We start from the raw sequence: 23275 nt of genomic DNA, 5'->3' as shown, positions 1-23275 counted from the left end.
GTCGGAGTTGAAAAACCACTAACTAAGCTCAAGACTCGCAGATATATTTAGACAAACATAGAACCATAACCAGAGAAGAAGATACGAACAACTAAAACACTTGAACCAATTATTCAAACACGAGCTCCAATTACTATATTCGATAATAAAAAAAAGGATTTTAGAATTAGTTGACTAAGCTCCATAAGCTTGGTGATTAGCTGCACCTTCTCCCTGTTCTTTTCGTTGAATGCTTCAAGAGCTTCTTTGTACTCTCGTTCCTACACACCAGGTTAGCATCTTAATAATAATCCTCAACCAGACATATAATGGATTTGGTTATGTGCAATGGCCATACCTTTTTCTGAACAGTATGACCCAAAGGCTTTAACTCTTTGTTGACAGAATCAATCTTCTTCCTGACCAAAGCAACTTCTTTCCTCATGGGGTCAGCTAAACCTTCAAGTTCCTAAATATACAATTCAAACCATTAAACTTCTTAATCATGGTAGTTTTCATAAAAAGGAAAGAACTTTGATCCACAAATCTCATTTTTACCAAATGGGTTTTACAATTAGTGATACAAAAGTGGAAACACTCACAAAAGTCCCAATCTTTACTTATAATTAAAAAAAAAAACAAAAAAGAAGCTATTTTTTGTTCAATGTAAATGTCAGATCTTGAAAATTTCAATACTTGGGGTCCTACAAATCTCCCCCTAAACATGAATCAAAACCACATAGCTTCACTGCAATAAACCCCCATATGTCCAATTTTTATATCTTAATTTGTTTTTTTTCTATGTCAGAAACAAAATTAAAGCACAATTCTCAAAAAAAAAAAAGATTAGGAAGAGAAAGATGCTATACCTCACGGATCAAAGCGAGACGCTTAGTCTCCTCTTCGACACGACCAAGCTGAGCTTGAACCCTTTCCCTAATCTCCATCTTATTCTTCTCGATCTCCTCTTCTTTCGCCCTGAAAGCAGACAAAGCCGTCCTCGACATCTCTTCGTCTTCCTTCGTCATTTGGCTGCTAAAACTCATGCTTCCCGACAGCTGAGCTCCTAGCTGTCGGCTGTGCACCGCCGGAGGAGCCACCGTCGGCTGTGACGTCTCTATTGCCTGCATCTCCTTCATCTTCACTCGAAACCCCTTTAGAACCCAGAAACAGTGTTGTGATATGAACGAAATTGGGATAATAATTGATATTAAAGCCCTAAATTAGATCGAATCGCATATCCAATTTAGTTATGAAAACAATCAAGAAGTAAGAGAGAGGGAAAAAAAAAGAGGAAGCACCTTCAATTTTCCAGGGAAGAAGTAGAATCCGATATATCTTAAGGAAGCCGACTGACATGGAAGCAATCAAACAAAGCAGGAGGTTAGAATACTATGATTGATTTTCGTAGTATATACCGTTAAGGAGAGAGGTGGAGACGATAATGAAGCAAGTCAAAAGTTTATGTTATTAGAGGTTCAATTTATGGCTTAGATAGACTGGGGAAGAAACATAGAAAACTGGCGAAGGTGAGAAAGAGGAAAAGACGATGTTTATGAGTTTTGGTCGGTTTATTTTGAATCAAATGCTGAGATTGACCAAATGGGCACACAAAAATTTGGAATAGGACACTTCTATTTCTAATTCTTTAATGAATTAATAATAAATAGAAATTCTGCTGAAAATACCAGAAAACCTAAAATTTCAATATATTTACAAACCCAACCACTCTACCCACCCAATTACTAATAACCCGACCCGACCCATCTGTTTTCCCCTAAATCCCTAATTTTTTTTCTTCGACGTAACCAAGAAACACAAATCCAAACACAATCGACAATCTCAAATCACTATCTCCCTCAATCTCCCCTCACTAATCAAACTCTGTAACAATCATCTTGAAGCTGGTCCCTTGAATCTCATCTATTTCTCTGTTTCGTGTCACTCATTGAAAAACTATGGCTCCTAAGACTCGCTTCGCCGGAAAAACAAACAAGGAAGGTGCGCCGGAGAAGAAGAAGAAGAACAGGTCTGCGGCGGAGAAGAAGAAAGCTGCGGCGGTGAAGAGGAGGAGAGAAGCCGTGAAAAAAAAAAGAGATGCAGCAAAGAAGAAGACTGAAACCGCAGAAAAGAAGAGGAAGCAAGACTCGTCTTCGTCGGAGTCTTCATCCAATCCAACCAAGCGGCGTCGGACCGCATCTTCACCAGAACAACATTCCGATCCCGATCATTCCCCGGCACCATCAGCGGAATTGCTTTCTCAGGATGATAGAGAGGGTACGCCAAGCCCATCATTTCCGATTGAGCCACAAAAAGCACCTACTCAAACACCCAGTGAGGCGGAGAATCCACTGCAAGCTCCAATAACTTCTAACAACAGAGAGGATCCCAACAGAGAGTCACACTCACCAGAGGCTGCCATTAACAATGAAGCGCAAAGAACGGTAAACAAATCAATTTAAAATAGTTTTGAAATTTTTATGATAATATTGAACTAACAAATAGGAACCGTGAGCAGATTGGATCTAACAACAGTGATTCAAACCCACCTGAGGCCGCCATTGGATCTGCTACCATTGACAATGACGCGCCAAGAACGGTAAACAAGTCAACTTGAAATGGTTTTAGAAATATTTATCATAGCTAGAGTTGAACTAACAAATAAAAGAATGAAACTAGTTCAACTGGTAATAATATGTTGTAAAACACATTCACTGGAATTTATAACTGGTACAACTATGAAAAGTATAACTAGTTTAACTTATACAACTGAGTATCGTATAATTAGTATAACTAAAAGAGTGAAAAATGAGGAACTGGTAAGTGATACAACTATTAACAATATAACTAGGTTAACTAATTAAACTGAGTATTGTTTAAGTATATGGTTTTATTGATGTATAACTGGTTTAACAAATGTCGTATAACTAGGTTTACTAGTACAACTAGTAATATTATTTTTAGTACAACTAATTTAACTGGTACAACTAAGTGATTTTGTGTTGTGTAACTCGGATATTTATTCAGTGTATTTAGTGTTCTTATTTGTGTTTTCAGGATGGGGAGGAGAATATGGCCGTAGAACCAATGAGACCTGTTGGTTTTTTCTTCAAGCCGAGTGATTATTGGACGGCTTGCAAGCTCTCCTCAAGGTGCCACCAACACGATTTTCTGGAGACGATTAAAGACTTTAAGGAGTCAGAGAAGAGTTGGTTTGAGAATCACCCTCAGTTCAAGCATTTATTCCACATGGATTGTTGCGAGAAAAGAAAGGTTCAGGGATTGTGGATGTTGCTACTTCGTTGTATGCATACAGGAAAGGAGCGACAAGCTTGGTTTGGGGTAAACGGTGTTCCAATTAGATACTGTATCAGGGAACATGCCCTCCTCTCTGGTTTATACTGCGGATCATACCCTGAAAACTATCCGAGAAAAGGGAAGATGAAGTTTGCAACAAAGCATTTTAAGCACTTGCAGAAGAAGACTAAGGAGAAGAATAGGAAGAAACAGGGTCTGAGAGTGACAGAAGCGAATGTCTTAGAGAAGCTTGATAAGATGGAAGCTGATGATGGTAGTGATGAGCGTCTGAAGATGGCGGTTCTTTATTTTTTGACCAGAGTAATAAGAGGAAGGACAAGAAATGCATACTTCATTGAGCCTTTCATTCTCCAGGCAGTAGATGATCTGGATTTTTGCAACAAGTTTCCATGGGGCCGTTACACATTTGATGATTGCATGAAGGAGATTTTCCACTTGAGGGATCATTTCGCTAAAGGGCTCCCAAAGAATAATATGCAGTGGACATTTCCTGGGTTTGTCATCCCTTTGGAGGTATATGAATTATGTTTTCCATAAGCATATTAGTTATTATATAAGTAATTAATTATTATATAACTAATATGATTGTGTGAAATGATGTGCAGATATTGGCTTTTGAATGTATCCCTGTCCTTAGGGAAAGTTTCAGAGATCCTGATCCAAACTGTCTCCCAGATTGCCCAAGAATGTGCAAATGGAAGTACAAGAGGACCGGGACAACAGGATTTGCATTAGAAGAGATTTATAAGGCGCTTGGAAACACAAAGGTAAAAGATTTTAATTTTTAAGTATTGTTCTATCTTTATCTTCAAGTTCATAGTTAATTTTAAGTGTGATATGTTGTTGGTCATATTTCAGGTGATTTCAAGTACGCTGAAACCACAGGGAGATGAACTAGACCTCTTGTATGAAATCATGGATGAAGGGAGTGTGGAAGACGTGGAGCTGCAAGATGATTCAGATAAGGCAGACATAGCCGTTGACGGTTGGAACCGGATCCTTATAGAACCGGAAGGAAAAATATTTTGGGAGGATCTATTCGAGATGGATATGAGAACCCGGCCTACCACACCAGAAACAATCTGAGCCTCATGGTATATTCGAAGGACAGGAGGAAGAAAGGGTATGTGAGGAACCCGAGGCAGGGGGCGAGGCAGGCCGTGAAAGTGTAAAAGAGTTGGAATTGAGATTGAACAAGAGAATGGATGACGGATTTGCATTGAGGGACGAAACAATTCGCCTCTTGGCAGCACGAGTAAAGGAGTTGGAACAAGACAAGATTCAAAGAGAAAATTGGTCATTCCAATTTGGTGAATATGAAACATGTGAGGCTTCAGGAGGCAAAGGAAGAGGTAATTGATTTTAAAATTAGTTTTGTTTTGATGTCAAATTTGCATTGGAATTGTTTTGATGAGGTATTCATTTCTATTATGTTGTAGATAATATGGGCAATGGCAATGAGGATGGTGAGGAAGTGGCTGAGAAGGATGGTGAGAAACAGGTCGAAGAAGAGGCTGAGAAGGATGGCGCGAAAGAGGCTGAGAAGGATGGCGCGAAAGAGGCTGAGACAACACCTGAAGGTATTTGTTGTTGGCTTTTTTTTTCATGTGCTATCGGTTTAGATTTGCTTCAGTGATATAAATTTTGCTGTGTGGTGGTTTTGTTGTAATTTGTTTTGTTGTAGATGCTGAGGGTGAGGAAGAGGCTGCGAAAGAGGCTTATGAGGTCGCTGGCAATGAGGATGAAGTAGGTCAGAAGGAGGGCGAGACAGAGGCTGACAAGGAGGGTGAAACTGAGGAAGGCAAGACAGATGTGGAGGACTCGCCATCTACTCTTCAAGTGATGGCAGAAGCTGCGGAGAAACTCGAGAAAGAGGTTGATGATAAGGCTGCTGCAGAGAAGGCTGGTGATGAGTTAGCTGCTGCTGAAAAGGCAGCTAGTGATAAGGAAAAAGTTGGTGATGAGGAGGAGACCAGGCCAAAGAGGACCCATAAACCTTCTCGTCCGCTCAGGTCTCCGTATCAGAAAAACTAATAGCTATTTGGAATAGCTTTTAAGAACTAAAACTTATGTTCCAACTAAAACTTATGACTTATGTTTCTTTTGATGCTAAAACTTATGACTTATGTGGATGCTGTGTTAAAACTTATGATATATGTTTCTGTTCCTGTTTCTGTTGTATTAGGACCGTTGTATTATGCTAAAACAGGTATTATGGAATCACTAATACAAGTATGACAATCCAATAACATTTAAGAATGGTACAATTAGTACAACTACGTAATAATATTAGTTTTACATAGTTCAAAATAACGTGTTGCAAATTTAAAATGTGTTGAACATTTAAAACGTGATACACATTTAAAATGTTGTAGTTTCACATAGTTGTACTAGTTTATTAGTTGTACCAATTTGTACATAGTTATACTTTGGCAGTGAAATCGGAAAATATTAGTTGTACCATATAAAAAATACAATTACCTTAGTTGTACCACTGTTGTATGTTTACATATGCTTGCCCGGATACAATGAAATCATCACTATTGTGAAAATACTTGTCATGTATGTTTTGAAAAAAATAAGTGACAAACAAGTTAACAAACCTTAAAAGTATAAGGTAGATCAAACAAGCTTTTGTGATGGAGTTAGAAATCTAAAAAAAAAAAAGAACACAATACAAAACACAAAGAAACCTTTCCAAACACTTAAAAATTAGACTATTTGATTGGTTTTTTAATAGGGAACACCCAAAAGAATATTTAAATTTTACAACCTGCACAGTTGTACTAGTTATACTAGTAGATCCTATTTTAGTAAATTAGACATAGTTGTACTAGATTTACCAGTCGAACCTATTTGAGTTTTACGAGTTGTACCAGTAAGACAACACAAATATATGAGTGTTATATTTTATCAAGTTTTACCATGTTGCACCTGTATTACCTGATTGAAACAACATAATGCATAAATAAAGTTCCACAACACATAAATAAATTCTACAACACAAATAAGTTCCACAACACACAAATAAATTCTACAACACAAATGAGACTCATTCATCATTTTTTTCGTTACCACTTCCTTCGTTGTCACCTCCTTCGTTCCCATTTCCACTGCTGTCACTGCTGTCACTACCACTGCTATCACTGTCACTGCCATCACTGCCACTTTCTTCGTTTTCACCAATCAATGGTGGAAACTTCTTCTTTCTCTTCCTCCGATATTCTCCGGCAGATGGGAATCTAGTAACTTGTAGTCTTCCTTTTTTTTTCTCCACATACGGAGGGAGGACAACCTGATATCGGATTTCCTCAGGAATTTCAGAACTTTCCCATGTTGAATGATGAGGCACTGGATATATTGTCCTGTAATATGCCAAAGTCCACTGCTCCATCCAGTAATACCTAGAACAATAATGTTCAGCCATTTCTCCACGCGCCATGATGGCAGCAAGTGCATGCACACAAGGATACCTATCAATATCAAAACACCTACAATAGCATGTTTTGTTGCTCAGATCAACCAAATAACCATGACCATCCTCGCCAAGCACATTGTAGTGACCTTCAAATATATTTAGCTCGGTCACCTTCAGCTTTTTAGCCGAAGGATATATGTGATGCAATATCCCATGCACATGTGGGATTAGTATCTGCCTCTCTGGTACGCGCAGAGATAATAGACGGTATTTGTTGAACCATTCTGTTATCTTTTCCACGATCACATCAAGCATTGGCAACAACGCATATTTCCTTGGTTCCTTCAAAACACCATTGATAGATTCAACAGTGTTGGTTGTGTCTATGTTGTACCTTTCTCCCGGAAATTTACATCTTGCCCATTTTGTCTCATGAACACTGTCATCTAGATACTCGGCCGCTTGAGGATATATTTTCCTGAAATCGTTGTAGCATTTGATGAACTCCACCTCACTGTAAATACCAGCAATACTTCTAAATTTTTTGGCAACCCCTTTCTTGTTAACATTGCTGCAAGCTCCGCTGACATTATTAGACAAGTGATAATTGCAATATCCATGGACCGCCAATGGGTATACCTCGTGTACTTTCTTGATGATGCTTTTGTTTTTATCAGTACAAAATACAAGCTGAGGATCATCTGGTATCAAAGTTTTTAATATAGTTAAAAACCACTCACAGCTTGCATTTTTCTCACCATCTACTACTGCAAAAGCAAGGGGATAATGATGATGATCTGGATCTTGAGCAGTGGCAATGAGAAGCACTCCTTTGCACACACCCTTCAGGTGAGTTCCATCCATTATTATCACTTGCCTCATCGCCTTGAACCCTTCGATGCAAGCTCCGAGCGCAAAGAACATATACTTAAACTGGTTCTTCTCATCCACTTCTAATCGTGTAATGGTATCAGGATTCATCCTTTGTAACATGTACAAGTAAGATGGCAGCCTAGCAAAACTCTCCTCCGGGTTACCACGTAAATCACTCAAAGCTTTATTTTTCCCTCTCAAAGCCGTAGAATATGAAACCTTAACACCCAGCTTGTTCTGCACCAAATCTATGAGAGTCTTTGGATCCGGAGTCTTGTATTTGCCGGGATAATCAGAGTGCACCACTGATGCGACCAAGCTTGGCGTGCCTCTTTTCTTCTTCTTCATGACACTTGCATCTCCACGAGAGCACGTATGAATCTTTCTATACGTTCTGATAGAGAAAAAATCAGAGTTCTTCAGCTTTGCAGCTCGTAAATACCATCTGCATCCAGCCCCACGACATTTCAATATGTAAACCCGAGGATTCAACTTCTGTATATCAACCTCAAAACAATTGGAATGCACACCTTTGTCCACTAAATCCCTCACTTCTTCTCTAGTCGCAAATTCTTGATGAAGACTAATATCAATGCCATCATCCCATTCTGAATTGACAACAGGAGGTTCAACTGCTGTAACAGCCGGCAACTCCTCCCTATCATCCATTTCATCACCCTCTTCACTGATTTTCTCATGCTCAAACTCATCCTCCTGAATATGAGGAACAATTTCCAACTCTCCAACTCCAACCATGCCATCATTAGCTCTGGCATCACTCAGATTTTCCTCATTCATAGAAAACATCTCATTGCTCTGATTTTCTGAGACGATTTTGGCAAGTTCCACATGCAAGACACAACGTCGGTTCTTCTTATCTACCATCATCAAATATCCTAAAACATCTTCATCATCCAAGATATAACAAGAATTTTTATTATTCAAGACCAGCGGAAAGTAACTCAGTTGAAGCTTGGTGGCATCTACATCAATCTTCAGTTTTTTGCCTATTCTATCAACCAAGTGGGAATAAGTAATCTCCTGATATCTTCCTTTCATCACCAAAGTAGAAATATGTCGGTCTACACCATGTTCAAAGTGTATCACCACAGATCCATTGCTATCCATACTTCCTGAAATGAGTAAAAAACAACAATATTATTGAGTAGTTGTACAAGTTATATGAGTTTTACGGTTGTAAAAAATATATGTTATATTATCACTTTGACGGGTTTACATATCAAACTAGTTATAAGTTATACAAGTAATACCAGTTATCCGACGTTCATTTTGCACATGACTATTACAAGTTATATTAGGTGTATCAATACCACCTATTCAATGTGTTACACTTAGTTGTACCAGATTTACTAATGATACATTTTCTATAAAAATGTTAGTAATACTACATCAATTGTACCAGTGAAACTAGTTGTTAAAAAATTTTGAGTTACAAGTTGTACCGGCTGTACCATACACAAAAACGATTTCTTTTACAAGTTTATGTTTCATACTCTAACAAAATTCTATCAACCAACCTTATAATCTGACTAAAACGTAACATGTATTTTATATGACTTAACCGAAACAAATAACAATAAAAATATAAGAGAGAAAGACAAAAAAAGAGAGGAAGAGAGTTTACACTTACCAATAGATTTCAGAACCAAGGACGACGCAAATGGGATGTTTCACGGTGTCATAACCTGTAAAAATACCCTAAGAAACAGAGGTAAAGGTTTGTGGGTGAAGAGTTGAAGAATAGAGGTTTGGTTGGTGAAGGAAATGAATTTTCGTGGTTGGGTATGGTTGAAGAAGAAATGGAGAAGAAGAAGAGTGATTAAATTTTCAGTGGGACCCAGACAAAATCTGATGGCTAAGATTAAAACAGACTCATAAGATCCAGCGGCTGAGAGACAAGTTTCATTAATGACATTATTGTAAATATTTCATCTTTAAAGATCGGACGGCTCAGATTATAACGTGAAGAATCAGATCCAATGGTTGATGTTGAGCTTTCATTAAGGGTATAATCATAACTTACACTCATTTGTCCCATAAGAGATTAGTTTTGGTGGTTATAGATTTTTTTTTTGTCCTTTGTCCCTTTGTAGATTAAAATCCGTTTATTTTGGATTGGGCTTTTGGGCCAAATTTTACATCTTACGGATCAAGGAAACAAAACAGCCCATCCCCCGCGTGACGTGGATAAAAAACGGCTCCCCATTGGATGATTTTCTTGGCCTACGTGGACAGGCTATCTGATGCTCTTATTCTCCTTTTAATTATTGTATGATATTGTTTTATCCTCTTGTATTTGTATATTTCTTTTTCTTTCCAACCAATATTTCTAGACTAATAATAAGAGTGTTATTGCAATATATATATATATGCTTAATGTTACGTGAATCATTTTTTTTTTTTGATAAGTATGTTACATGAATCATGTATGCTGGCATAATGGACTAGGGATCTCAACGTTTGATAGTATGAGATAAAGACACACAGAAAGAATTAAGGAAATAGTATACAAAAGAAAAAAAATTCAAATCCACTCCATCACACCTTCATTACAAGAATTCATCAAATTAGCTACGGATTGGCAAAGACGTTTCCGTAGCTAAATGTATTAGCTACAAAAATAGCGAGAGAATATATAATTTCATTTTTGTAGCTAAATTTGTAGCTAACTTTAGCAATCTCTAGCTAGATAAATTCTGTTAGTCTCTGTAACTAGATAGCAATGTCTTAAGTAGGGATAAATTGTCTCTATAATTATTATACTTATCAATAGATAACCACAAAAATACGTAACTAAATAACAATAACATATGTATCATAACCAATCCCTAAAACTTAAAACTTAAACTCCAAATCCCTAATTTTATATACTTTAACCTAAACTTACAAATTTTGTGTGTATTATCATCAACCCCTAAAACCTAATCAATGAAAACTTAAACTTCAAACCCAAACTCCATATACTTTAAACTTAACCTACAAATGTATGTATATGAGCGCCAATCCCTAAACCTTAAAACCCAAACCCCAAATTCTACACACTCGACCTAAAACCTACAAGCATACACCCTAAACCCTAAGTTATCAAATTATAATGAAGTCATATGTATATAATTTATTAGAATGTAGCTTTTTTTTTGTAACACATAATGTAGCTTTATATACGATTTATTAAAATATGCTATAAGTCTGTCTAGTAAACATTATTACTCTAATATACAACTAAAAATTTATAGTTTTAAATTTTTTTTTTTGAAAATTCAAACTCATAACTTGTATTTAAACCTTAAACCTTAAACACTAATTCTAAACTCTAAATCTTAATGGCAAAAAACTTTAAGTTTAATCTCAAATCTTAGTCTCCAACTTTTAATTTCAAACCCCAAACTCCAAAACAAATAACATATAAATGAATATCTTATTAGCTAATCTACATTCACTTAAACAATTTAACACGCTTGGATGAGATTTGATCCAAGAGATGAAATTAATTCTTTTTTTTCTTTTTCTTTTATCTCATTTCTCTTCCTTCGACAGATTCTCTTTCTCTCTTTCTATTGGTCAATTTGTTCCTTTCTCTCTCTTTCTATTGGTCAATCCATTAGCTGATGGATTACAAATACTAACCGTTGATAAAAAATAATCAGATGGTTCTGGTTAGTTCATTTGTGTTTCTTCCTTTCTCTCGCATGTTTCATCTCTTTCTTCCACCGTTTTTAAAACCAGACCGGAAGCTGAACCGAAATTTTTTTGGATCACGGTTCAATATGATTCGATCAGGTCAAACCTGGTTCAATACTTTGGTTCAATATATTTTTAGTATATAAATTTTAAAGTAATATTATTAAATATGATACATAATTAAAATATAAATAAATTTAAAACATAAAACATTATAAATATAAACTAGTTTTATGTTTAATGGATGGTTTATAGATTTTTGATAGTTTTAGTGATTTTTATCGGTTTAATAACTTTGAAATCCAATCCATCGACGTGGTCGGTTCATGGTCGAACCAATTACTAGACCCAACCCGACTATATAACCGGTTCATGGTCGAACCCGGTCCAACCATCGGGTCGGTCCGGGTTTAAAAACACTAGTTTCTTCTTACTCTTTCTCTCGCTCAGATGTAATTCTTTGTACCTTCTTCTGATAACTAATAATCTTTGTCTTTCTTCTTCATTTATGGATTTATTATTTAGCATCATAGTTGTTCCGTAGGACTAGGGATGTCAATTGGGCTGTCCATGTCCAAATGGGTTTGTCGAGTTGGACAATCTCGTTTATTGGACATGAATTGTCAAAGCCCAAATCCAAATAGGACCATAACCAGATGGATTATCCATGGGGCCCAAAAATATGATTTATATATTTTTGTCAGATAAATATTTTTTAGTTATTTTACAATAAATGTAACTTCATAGTTTTATAAAAAAAAAATATGATTTTACGGTTTGACAAAAAACATGATTTTAATAAATTTTACGGTTTTGGGAAGAAAAACATAATTTACAAATTTGGCGGAATTTTTTTTTTTTGCGGTTTTGGCGAGAAAAACGTGATTTTGCGGTTTTGACAAAAAAACATGATTTTTCGGTTTTGGCAAAAAAGCTTGAATTTGCGGTTTTGGCAAAAACGTAAATTTGTGGATTTGGCGGGAAAATGTGATTTCGCACTTTTGGCCGGAAACATGATTTTTTTTTGTTTTGACGGGAAAATGTAATTTTTTTGGTTCTGGTGAGAAAACGTGATTTTGCGATTTTGGCGAGAAAACGTAATTTTACGGTTTTGGCGGGAAAACGTGATTTCGCGCTTTTGGCGGGAAAACGTGATTTTGTCCTTTTGGCGGAAAAACATGATTTTACGGTTTTGGCGGGAAAACGTGATTTTGCGCTTTTGGCGGGAAAACGTGATTTTGCGCTTTTGGCGGAAAAACATGATTTTGTGGTTTTAGCAGAAAAACGTGATTTGCGATTTTGGTGGTAAAATATGATATATTCCCAAAATTAGAAAACCCTAGATTTTTGTGTTTATTGGACTGTCCATGTCCAAGTGGTTAAGCCCATCTAATTTGGGTTTAATGGAGTTTTGTCCAATTGGACAGTTTTAATTTTTGGGTCTAATATGGTAAGACCATATGGGTTTGGTCTTGGATAACCCATGGTCACTAAGCCCATTTGACATCTCTACGAGGCTTCGATGGTTTAGCTCGCTGGAGATGAATAAAGGGGGAAGTTCTTAGCCTCTCTCTGCCACGAACCTCGCCGGGAAAGCTCTCTCTCTCTCTCTCTCACTCACTATCTCTCTCTCACTGATTTTGTTTTTGTTTTTGGTTCAGGAAGGGTTGTCGTGAGCAGAGTTGGTGGTCGTGAGCTTGAACACAGAGGAGGTACGGCGTGGTGGTGGTGGTGCTAGCCGCCTCTGCTCACCGGAGAGTGAAGACAAAACTTCATGGTGGTGCGGCGGATGATGACGAAGACGTTTAGATTTAGATTTAGGCTTAGGTTTAATTTTTTTTCGGTTTAGTGATTTTTTTTGCTTCGGTTTAGTGTATTTTTTTAAAAAACATTTTTGGTTTAGTTCTGTAAACCAATTTTAATATATAAATAAATTTTAATTTTATAATTCAACTAGTGGTATTCCGGCGCTACGCGCCGGGTTCGTATGTTTTATTTTTACATGAATTTATAATTCATTTTATAGTTTTACTAAAGAAAATATGTTAAAATATGAAAATGAAAATATGTTGAAAGAAAATAATATTTTTTTCGGATTCATTTGATAGTGGTTCAATTACGTCCTGATTTCTTGGATATGTTGTGGTAATGTTTGTTTTAATTTATATAACATGCTATGGATTATTGGTATTCTATTAGTCAGGAAAAAGTTATTGGTATTCTATTATACAAGATGGGTAAACATAATTTTAGATTAAATGATAGTAGTATAATGTTTAATTTTTACATAAATTATGTATATATTTTTAATATCATATATACCTGATGAATTTTCATAGTTTTCTTGTAATAAAATAACACTACATAATAATGAACCGCTAAACCAGAAAATATCTATAAAAAAAAAAGATATGTTGGAGCTTTATGTTGCCATTATTGTCTCGTTGAATTTGACTTAGCACTGCTCTCATCTAAAGTGTTTTTATACTGCTTTTGTGTAGTTTATTTCGCTAAATTTGTTCGTCTGATGCAAGTATGACAGAGGTTCTTAAGCAAAAAAAAAAAAAAAAGTATGACAGAGGTTGGAGAAAAGAAAACTTCATATCACCATTATTAATCAAAACTTTATCTTTACGGTACTATGCGTCTTCTGCGCGTGTTTGTGGACTTTAAAAAAAAAATATTGTGTCTGTGTCTGATTACTTCAATATGTTACGAAGTATATGCAGGTATGGCCGTTTGCTAACACGGGTGTGGGAGAGTGGTATCTTTATTTTCGGCTACATCTTGAACAGTCATAAGGTTTGAAATGTTGTGCTCGCGGTGGAGTGATAAGTTGTTTGTTATATGTTGCTGAGATTTGATTTATTTGCAGGTTTGTGAATTTGTGTTTTCGGGTATGCGCTTGGCTCCGTAATTTGACCTTGTTAAAGGTAATTTTTTTTTGTTTACTCGATGTTGACCACTTTTATACAGAAAAGCTTTGTAAGCGCTCTGAAAAAGAGGTAGATGGCATGTGTAACTCTCATATCTTATCTCCAGCCAATCTAAACGATAGCAAGGATCTCCTCATTTGTATGTATTAATAACACTTCTTGCATTGTTTTTTTTATGGTTGTTCGTATTGGATACATAGTTTTTGTGTTTTCTTTTAATTCAGAGTATAATACGTGTGTATTCCCATCAAGCACATCTGATTTTTGTTTGTTCTCCTCCCAGCCAAGTCTATCCAAATAAGTGTTCTCTTCGTTAATCTTTCCAGTGCAGAGCATGAGAAGACCGTAGAGATATGTTGCGTAGGTCTGGTTAAATATAGCGCATGGGTTAAATACTATGATTTGCCCAATGCAATTTTTTTTTACCCTATAATTATTAATATTGAAAAAGAAATAAAAGAAAAAGTTTAATTTCTTTTTTGTTTAAACTTTTAATTTATTATAGTTTATAATTTATTATACATGTACATACATGTATTTTGATATAATGATGTATAAAATATCAAAATATAAAATAAAATAATTAATTAAAATAATTTATTTTTAAAATAATAATAGAAACATTAGGAGAATCTCATATTGTTATAGAATAGATATAAATAATTTGTATACTTTGAAAAATTGAAAATTATGATTTGAAATAAAGATTTTTATTCATTATATTCTTGAAAAGTGTCTGGTTTTTTTTAATAGAACCCCCTAAATTTTCTAAGTCATGCTCTGAGCCTTGTCGATGTTTTTATACAGAAAGTACCCTTCCATGCCTACAATGTACTGAGCTCCAGGTTTGTTGTGGATGAGGCATGTCTTCATAAATGAACTTTTCTGTCTGGTTGTCCGCGTATTTGATGTTTGGCCAGCTCCATCAGGTTCAAGCTTTCTGTAAGCACATCGATTTTTAATGATTTCTTATCACCTTGTGTATACATTGGCTTAGATCGCAGCGTGAGGCTTCTGCAACACGTGACATGAAGCTGAAGGTGTACAGTGCAGTGTTGCATGTGTTCATGTTGTCAGTAGAAGCCAAAGGTGTAGCCTGGAAGGCTGGTAGTAAGCCTGAGATAACAACAAAGTGGAATTTAGAGTGCTCCGGACAGGCGTATAAATGCAGCAGGACGTTGTGTTGGGGACAGAGGTTTAGAATACTGTTTTCTTACTTTCGTTATCAGATTGAGTGATGACTTGTTCGTGTTGGTTATGTGGCTGAAGTCCCATATCTGAATAACAAAAAAAAGTAAATGGTTATGTGGTGTTTAGAATGTGTTCTCTCAGGAAATGAGTGTAATGATTATTTAAGAGAAAATGGGCCTTGGTCAACTTGGTAATGCTGTCTTATACGCCGATGTTCCTTCCTAATTTGACGGGCAAGCTAGCCTGAAACATGTGAATCGGTGAACTGTGAGTTTTTGTTTATGAGCAGAGGACGTGACCATCAATAACTAAATAACGCAACAGTTACTTTATCTCTTCTTCCCCTCTCATCTGTTGTAGGGTGGATAGTGAGATAGTCAGGGTGTAACCAAGGCCTCATTTATCACATAGTGTTTTAGGCAAATAATTTAGGGTCAAAGATGAGCTTTGTTGTGAAGTTGAACTCAGATAGCATCACCTGATGGTTCTTCCCATTAACTCGTCTAGGAATCCTGGCAGTGGTCTCTCATGGGCTTTCTCAGCATATGTGTCCTGAGTATGTGATCCTAATATATAAGAAAACATGTATATTTATCAGGGCACTCACGGTTTAAACTGTATTTAAAACAGAGCTATTACATGTATATGTGCTATCTCTGTAGCAGGACGGATAAAACTTATATGTATTTCTAGACTTAGAAAAAAACAAAATAAAATGTAAGGTCAAGTACCTTCGTACCTTTTCATCAAGCAAAACCAAGTACACACCCATAAGATCACCCCCCCTTCTTGACATTCCTTGCTTCCCAGGAACGTAAAACATGGGTGACCACAGTCTTACGACGCCGGCCTGCCTTCAACTCACCGGAAAGAACCTGTGGATTCATCATAGTTATAACTGGTGAGTTAGAGAGAGATAATATGGTACGAAAATAAAGAACGACAATAAAATGGAAACAACTTTTTGTGGATCTATATATATACAAACTTTTAGTATTGTAGAAGAGGGACAGTGTGATATAGAATTGAAGACGAAGCAGTGGGAGCCATTGCAGACTTCAAATCTTTCCGAAGGAGTTGAGAGGTCACCGTTGTTGTAGGATGTGTTTGCAAGGAGAAGATCTGAATAAATTAGGTGGCTCGTGATATCTTGCATATTTACATTGTTTTATCCATTCACCCATGTGCATTTTGATCATATAGACTAGGATTTAGCCATGTTTAGGTTGCATTTTGCATACATGAGTCTTTATCAGGTATTGGAGTACCACATGGAGTTCTTGGAGACATTTGGGTGCGTTTGGAGCTCAAAAGAGGTGATTAAGATGATCATTGGACGAGCAATGCATGGGAGCGACCTACCGGAGTGACGCCATGAACTCGCTAGCCATTTACGCTTCGGAGCGACCTCCTAGAGCGACAAGGCGAAGTCGCTCCAGCTCCTAGAGCGACCTCACCACAGCGACACCCAGAGGTCGCTCGGGTTGTGTCAATTTGAGAGCGACGAGCAAGCCGGGAGCGACGTCTTCAGAGCGACACAGCCAGGTCGCTCGCGAGGAGACGACCCAGGAGCAACGTCTTCGGAGCGACACAACCAGGTCGCTCGCGAAGAAACGACCCGGGAGCGACCTCTCGCAGCGACGTGCCAAGGTCGCTCCGCGTCAATTTGTTTGGCCGAATTCATGTTTTCTCAAGGGCCTTTTGGTCATTTCATCATGCACGTTTTTTATTTTTCAAAACCTATGTTTTAAGTACCTTTGGTAGCCACCAGGCAAAAGGGGATCTCTTTTCGGGAGAACAACTAGTAAAACTTCTTTTGATTCAGATTTCATTGCTTTCATCTTGTGTTCTTGTTGATTTCTTATCTATTTCTCTAGATGATTAATTTGAAATCCAATATGGGTTTAAGAGGAATCATGGAGATTAGTGAGTAATCATCTTTTGAATTCATGGGCTAGGGAGATTAAGGGTGATTAGGTTAGTTCTAGGATGTTTTAGTGTAGATCATTCTTGTTCCTTGCTAGTAGAGTATTCATAATGCATCTTCTGAGTTGGCCACTCAAAAGTTGATCAATAGGCATTTCTCACCCAAAAGGTGTTTGATGAAATGCATGAGACAACTCTCCTAGGCTTTTAGTATACTTTGCCAAAGACATTTGTTGTTAAAGGTGCTAAGATAGCTAATAGACTTGTTAGTAATAATTGCTTTCACATTATTGAACCAAAGACATTTGATGTTTGAGATATGTTAGCAAATGAGCATTCATCTAGACATATAGCTTGCTTAGAATTGTGTCTAGGCTTAAGGTCGATAGTTTGATTGATCATTTGCCATCCTTAGTTCGATACTTGATCACCCAAGGTCTAATCCCTATGCCCATGAGTTCTCTTTTCCCTTAGTCAAGAAAATATCATTCTGTAATTGCTTTCTAGTATTAGTAGTAGTTTAAAACCCATCTAAATCATTGGTTGCACTTAGATTAAATGAGTACTTGCATTCTCGGTGCTTTGATATCCCTCAGAACTGGTTCAACAATCATTTATACTACAACATTTAGTTTAGGAGTCTTGAAAACTCCTAACATCAAATTGGCGCCGTTTCCAAATTCTGAGTAGATTTGAACATTGAGATTTAGTCACTTACTTGAGACTAAGTCATTTTTATTTTATTTTGTTACTGATTCTCCTTCTTCACCTCCCTTTCATCTACAGGTGTATGAACTTGCGGAGCAGGGGTCCATCAAACCTAGTTCCAAGAGCAGCAGACATCAGAGCTTTAGAGAGAGAGTGTGCTAGAAAGAGAAGATAAGAAGATCAACAAACTCACTTGCAAAGATTGAATACTGATATGGGAGACATACCTCAAAATGATGCGAATGCCAATGGAGCTAACAACGTTCCACCACAGCGAGCAGCTCGACCCATTGGCACTTATGACCGCCCCAACATTCATGGTCATAGATTGGGAATCCGAGCACCCGCTGTGGCAGCCAACAACTTTGAGATCAAATCAGGACTCCTCAACGTGATCGAGAACAACAAGTATCATGGCTTGGCTCTAGAGGACCCATTTGATCACTTGGACAAGTTTGACAGCTACTGTGGGTTGTCAAAAACCAATGGTGTGTCCGAAGATGCCTTAAAGCTAAAGCTATTCTCTTTCTCTTTGGGGGATAAAGCACGTCAGTGGGAGAAGTCTCTACCCAGCGACTCTATCACCACTTGGGATGACTGCAAGAAAGCATTCTTGGAGAAGTTCTTCTCTACTTCAAGAACTGCTAAGCTATGAAATGAGATTTCCAGCTTTCAACAGAAGAACTTGGAAGGCTTCAGTGAAGCCTGAGAGAGATTCAAGGGCTACCAAGCTCAATGCCCACACCATGGTTTCTCTAAGGAGAGCTTGCTGAGCACATTCTACCGTGGTGCTCTTCCTAAGTACAGGGCCAGACTGGATACAACTAGCAATGAGTTCTTCTTGGGGAGAACTGAGGAAGATGCAGAGAAGCTGGTTGACAACATGGTAAAGAGTGATGCAGTCTACAGTGGAGACCACGACAGAGGCAGTCGAACAGATGATAAGCAGACGAGGAAGAAGTTGAAAGCTCTACAGGATAAGGTAGACATCCTCATTGCTGATAAAGCCACCCAAGAGCAGCTGCACTTTGTTGGTAACCCAAGCCAAGAGACACCACCTGTTGTCCATGAGGTTGAGGGTTTGGAAGGTCAGGAAGAGCTGTGTTTCATAAACAACAATGGTAGCTGGTACAAAAAAGAGCCCAACTTTCAGTACAACAACTACCAACAGAAATCCTATCCCAACAACCAACAGAGTGGTTATACGCCTAGAAACAATCAGCAAGGCAGCTATCAACCTCAGCAAAACCCCTCGTCTGGTTCCTCTGCTCCTCAAGAGAGTAGCACTGATACCTTACTGAAACAAATCTTGGAGTCTCAGACTAGAAGTGAGAAGCATGTTGGTTATGAGTTGGAGAACCTTCATTCCAAGATTGATGGGAGCTACAATGAGCTCAACAACAAATTCTCACATCTTGCTTCTACAGTCAAGAATTTAGAGAATCAGTTTGCTTCCATGAACACTCACCAGAATCGCCAGCAAGGATCTCTACCTGGAAAATCTGACCAAAACCCCAAGGAGGCCAAAGCTATCACCCTTAGGAGTGGTAAGCAGTTACCCCATACAACCCTCACCAGGGATGCTGATAAACTAGGTGAGGAGGTGGCCATCAACTTAGATGATGATGTGGTAATTGTTGATGAGAAGACCAATGATGAGATTTTGGAGAAGATTATGGAAGCTAAAGGTAAAGGAAAGGTTGGAGAAGAGAAGAAAACAATACAAGATGATGAAGCTGCTGTTCCAGCAAGTGAGAATTCTTCTGTTCCTCCCCCCTATGAACCCAAACTTTCATTCTCTGGTAGATTCAAGAAGCAACTTTTAGAGAAGTACAAGGCTCTGTTTGAGAAGCAAATGAGTGAAGCTCAGGTTGCAATGCCCATCATCGATGCTTTCATGTTGATTCCTCAATACAACAAGTTCCTGAAAGATGTTGTAGCTGCAAAGAAGAAGGAGATGGAAGGCATGATGATTCTTACCCATGAGTGCAGTGCCATCATCCAGAGGCATGATGTTCCAGAGAAGTTAGAGGATCCAGGATGCTTCACACTACCTTGTGCTCTTGGACCTATGGTATTTGAGAAATGTCTCTGCGATTTGGGAGCTAGTGTCAGCGTGATGCCTTTGTCTGTTGCAAAGAAGCTTGGATTCACTCAGTACAAGAAGTGTAGACTCTCTCTGGTGTTAGTTGATCATTCAGTGAAGTACCCTGTGGGCATCTTAGAGGACCTCCCTGTGAAGGTTAGAAGGTATGAGATACCTACAGATTTTGTGGTGCTTGAGATGGGTGAGGAGCCTCAAGACCCATTGATTCTAGGAAGACCATTCTTAGCTACAGCAGGAGCTATTGTTAATGTGAAGGAAGACACGATTGATCTCCATTTGGGTAAAGAGAACATCCTCCACTTTGACATCAAGGGGAAAATGAGAAAACCAACTGTGTTCGGGCAAACCTTCTACATTGAAGAGATGAGCACTCCTGCTGATGAGCACCTTGAAGAGTTACCACCTGAGGACGAGGAGGAGGGAGCATCTCCCTTTACTCATTCCTCATAGAAGGTAACCCACTACTTTCCCTTGTATATACCATTTCGTTTTTTTATGCATATTAGTTTTCTCTTTTTGGGTATCTTTCTCTCCTTGACAACACAGAGACTGTGTCATTTAAGTTTGGGGGAGGTACCAAGTATTTGATCATGTTTGCTTTGATGTTGTTTCATTGAGTCATGCATTGCATACCTATTTGCATAAAAAAATTGAAAAAAAATTTGAAAAAAAAAAAAAAAATCATTTAGTTTGCATCATTTGCATTTCTAGGAGAGTCTAGAGCATATAGGTTGCATTTACTTACATTGGGAGCAATGATTTGAAATGCCTTGCAAAGAACATTACTTTGCACCTGAGTAGCTTATGCACCTCTCAAAAAGACTTGTATGCTTCGAGCCTTGAAAGCTCTTCCTGAAACTTGTTGATTGCTGAAACTCAACCTTTGAAGCCAACTACAACCTTGTTTGAACTGAATGAACTTAATGCTTCTTGCTTATGGTCCCTTGTGTACTGAGTCATGGATATACACACTTGAGTTGTCACATCCTTTATGACAATCTTTTTGACAAACTCGAGTGGTACACCATTACCAAAACCCTTCCCTTCTTTTGAGCTTTCATTATTTGATGAGTGAGGTCTTTTTGGAAAGCCTTACATGTGCATAATGTTGAGAGTATCGGGAACGACAATGCTTGGTCTTCATTCTTGCAAGATTAGACACTCTATTGTCTAGCTATAGGTGGGGGTGAGTGTTGTGACTATGGTTTGAAAGCATGAAAAGTTCGAAGGAAAAGAATAGACTCTTTGTGTTTAAATGGATAATCTTATTGGAATTAATAGATAAACGTCTAGCTCGAGTTTATGAAAAGTCTTGGCCCCCGAAAAAAGAGAAAAAAAAAAAAAAAATGGGGGCTAACAAAGTTGTTTAGAGCTAAGATTTGTTTTGAAGTTGAGAAAATCCTTTATAGATTTCAAAGAAAAAGAGTTTTATGTGCAAAGTGTTCTTGAGATCTTTTGGTGAGAGATGGGAGTTGGGTTTGACATTATGAAGTGATTGTGTAACTTGTATGTTTGGGAAAATGGTAGAACAATAGAGATTGAGCATTGTATGCATGAGTTGGTCCCTTTCTTAGATATATTATGTGCAATGTCAAGGCTACTTGTCTTGAGAGTAAACCGCCCTTAAAGATCATGTGTTTTGAACCTCTTGACTCACTTGAATAAAAGCCTTCCCTTTACTCAACCAAATGATTTGGACCAATTGACCATTTGCAAGAATTCACTTGATGCTATGCTTAATGAACTTGAGAGTTGGCTGATTTGCATGTGTGAATGCATGATGATGAGTGTAGGGATGAAAAGAGTTGAGATAGGCCTAGAGAAGTTAGAGTATAATAAGGGAGGGTGTACTAATGCTGAATATAGATGTTGATTTGAGTGCTTTGTGTGTTCCTTTTGGCTATAAGCTCCCACCTTCAAACCTCTCTCCCTATGAGTTCTAGAAAGTTTACTTGAGGACAAGTAAAAGAATAAGTTTGAGGGAGTTGATATCTTGCATATTTACATTATTTTATCCATTCACCCATGTGCATTTTGATCATATAGACTAGGATTTAGCCATGTTTAGGTTGCATTTTGCATACATGAGTCTTTATCAGGTATTGGAGTACCACATGGAGTTCTTGGAGACATTTGGGTGCGTTTGGAGCTCAAAAGAGGTGATTAAGGTGATCATTGGACGAGCAATGCATGGGAGCGACCTACCGGAGCGACGCCATGAACTCACTCGCCATTTATGCTTCAGAGCGACCTCCTAGAGCGACAAGGCGAAGTCGCTCCAGCTCCTAGAGCGACCTCACCACAGCGACACCCAGAGGTCGCTCGGGTTGTGTCGATTTGAGAGCGACGAGCAAGCGGGGACCGACGTCTTCAGAGCGACACAGCCAGGTCGCTCGCGAGGAGACGACCCGGGAGCAACGTCTTCGGAGCGACCCAGCCAGGTCGGTCGCGAAGAAACGACTCGGGAGCGACCTCTTGCAGCGACGTGCCGAGGTCGCTCCGCATCTATTTGTTTGGCCGAATTCATGTTTTCTCAAGGGCCTTTTGATCATTTCATCATGCACGTTTTTATTTTTCAAAACCTATGTTTTAAGTACCTTTGGTAGCCACCAGGCAAAAGATGATCTCTTTTCGGGAGAACAACTAGTAAAACTTCTTTTGATTCAGATTTCATTGCTTTCATCTTGTGTTCTTGTTGATTTCTTATCTATTTCTCTAGTTGATTAATCTGAAATCCAATATGAGTTTAAGAGGAATCATGGAGATTAGTGAGTAATCACCTTTTGAATTCATGGGCTAGGGAGATTAAGGGTGATTAGGTTAGTTCTAGGATGTTTTAGTGTAGATCATTCTTGTTCCTTGCTAGTAGAGTATTCATAATGCATCTTCTGAGTTGGCCACTCAAAAGTTGATCAATAGGCATTTCCCACCCAAAAGGTGTTTGATGAAATGCCTGGGACAACTCTCCTAGGCTTTTAGTATACTTTGCCAAAGACATTTGTTGTTAAAGGTGCTAAGATAGCTAATAGACTTGTTAGTAATGATTGCTTTCACATTATTCAACCAAAGACATTTGATGTTTGAGATATGTTAGCAAATGAGCATTCATCTAGACAT

General features: G+C 37.9%; 4 protein-coding genes, 1 long non-coding RNA gene and 1 other non-coding gene across 6 annotated transcripts; 2 read left to right on the top strand and 4 right to left on the bottom strand.

The window, feature by feature from the left end:
- Positions 1-14: 14 nt before the first annotated feature.
- LOC106398083 (syncoilin-like) lies at positions 15-1158 on the bottom strand. Its single transcript, XM_022701689.2, has 3 exons — positions 849-1158; positions 338-448; positions 15-260 (listed from the first exon to the last, which is right to left on the bottom strand). Exons 1-3 carry the CDS (start codon positions 1116-1118, stop codon positions 114-116), a joined length of 528 nt encoding a protein of 175 aa, XP_022557410.1. The 5' UTR covers positions 1119-1158; the 3' UTR covers positions 15-113.
- A 108-nt stretch (positions 1159-1266) lies between these two features.
- LOC111205594 lies at positions 1267-5423 on the top strand. The gene is made up of 6 exons (XM_048758913.1): positions 1267-2423; positions 2498-2578; positions 3037-3810; positions 3903-4064; positions 4156-4877; positions 4982-5423. Exons 1-5 carry the CDS (start codon positions 1938-1940, stop codon positions 4381-4383), a joined length of 1731 nt encoding a protein of 576 aa, XP_048614870.1. The 5' UTR covers positions 1267-1937; the 3' UTR covers positions 4384-4877; positions 4982-5423.
- On the top strand, positions 4499-5331 carry LOC111205595 (tol-Pal system protein TolA-like). The gene is made up of 3 exons (XM_048757309.1): positions 4499-4649; positions 4737-4877; positions 4982-5331. The coding sequence occupies exons 1-3, from the start codon at positions 4499-4501 to the stop codon at positions 5329-5331; spliced, it is 642 nt and encodes a 213-aa protein (XP_048613266.1).
- Positions 5424-5670: 247 nt separating the features above from the next.
- Positions 5671-12035, bottom strand: LOC125587782. Its single transcript, XM_048758912.1, has 2 exons — positions 9240-12035; positions 5671-8721 (listed from the first exon to the last, which is right to left on the bottom strand). The coding sequence occupies exon 2, from the start codon at positions 8714-8716 to the stop codon at positions 6350-6352; it is 2367 nt and encodes a 788-aa protein (XP_048614869.1). The 5' UTR covers positions 8717-8721; positions 9240-12035; the 3' UTR covers positions 5671-6349.
- Positions 12036-14917: 2882 nt separating this feature from the next.
- On the bottom strand, positions 14918-17393 carry LOC125587753. The gene is made up of 2 exons (XR_007324094.1): positions 15444-17393; positions 14918-15342 (listed from the first exon to the last, which is right to left on the bottom strand). It is a non-coding gene; the product is annotated as an uncharacterized LOC125587753 (long non-coding RNA).
- Positions 17394-18697: 1304 nt separating this feature from the next.
- On the bottom strand, positions 18698-18804 carry LOC125588074. The gene has a single exon (XR_007324469.1). It is a non-coding gene; the product is annotated as a small nucleolar RNA R71 (small nucleolar RNA).
- Positions 18805-23275: the final 4471 nt, after the last annotated feature.

Source organism: Brassica napus, chromosome C5 (assembly GCF_020379485.1).
Source record: "Brassica napus cultivar Da-Ae chromosome C5, Da-Ae, whole genome shotgun sequence".
Lineage (NCBI taxonomy): Eukaryota > Viridiplantae > Streptophyta > Magnoliopsida > Brassicales > Brassicaceae > Brassica > Brassica napus.
Note: the sequence above shows the minus strand (reverse complement) of the source record. Positions and strands in the feature narration are given on the sequence as shown.

Bases quoted from the DNA above. Each gene is read 5' to 3' on its own strand.
- LOC111205594 (XM_048758913.1), top strand. From the start codon at position 1,938: ATGGCTCCTAAGACTCGCTTCGCCGGAAAAACAAACAAGGAAGGTGCG. The intron at 2,579-3,036 runs GTAAACAAGTCA...TTGTGTTTTCAG, and splicing joins ACAATGACGCGCCAAGAACG to GATGGGGAGGAGAATATGGC. The intron at 4,065-4,155 runs GTAAAAGATTTT...GTCATATTTCAG, and splicing joins AGGCGCTTGGAAACACAAAG to GTGATTTCAAGTACGCTGAA.
- LOC106398083 (XM_022701689.2), bottom strand. From the start codon at position 1,118: ATGAAGGAGATGCAGGCAATAGAGACGTCACAGCCGACGGTGGCTCCT. The intron at 449-848 runs GTATAGCATCTT...TTGTATATTTAG, and splicing joins GTCTCGCTTTGATCCGTGAG to GAACTTGAAGGTTTAGCTGA. The intron at 261-337 runs GTATGGCCATTG...CCTGGTGTGTAG, and splicing joins GTCATACTGTTCAGAAAAAG to GAACGAGAGTACAAAGAAGC.
- LOC125587782 (XM_048758912.1), bottom strand. From the start codon at position 8,716: ATGGATAGCAATGGATCTGTGGTGATACACTTTGAACATGGTGTAGAC.
- LOC111205595 (XM_048757309.1), top strand. From the start codon at position 4,499: ATGGATGACGGATTTGCATTGAGGGACGAAACAATTCGCCTCTTGGCA. The intron at 4,650-4,736 runs GTAATTGATTTT...ATTATGTTGTAG, and splicing joins TTCAGGAGGCAAAGGAAGAG to ATAATATGGGCAATGGCAAT. The intron at 4,878-4,981 runs GTATTTGTTGTT...GTTTTGTTGTAG, and splicing joins GGCTGAGACAACACCTGAAG to ATGCTGAGGGTGAGGAAGAG.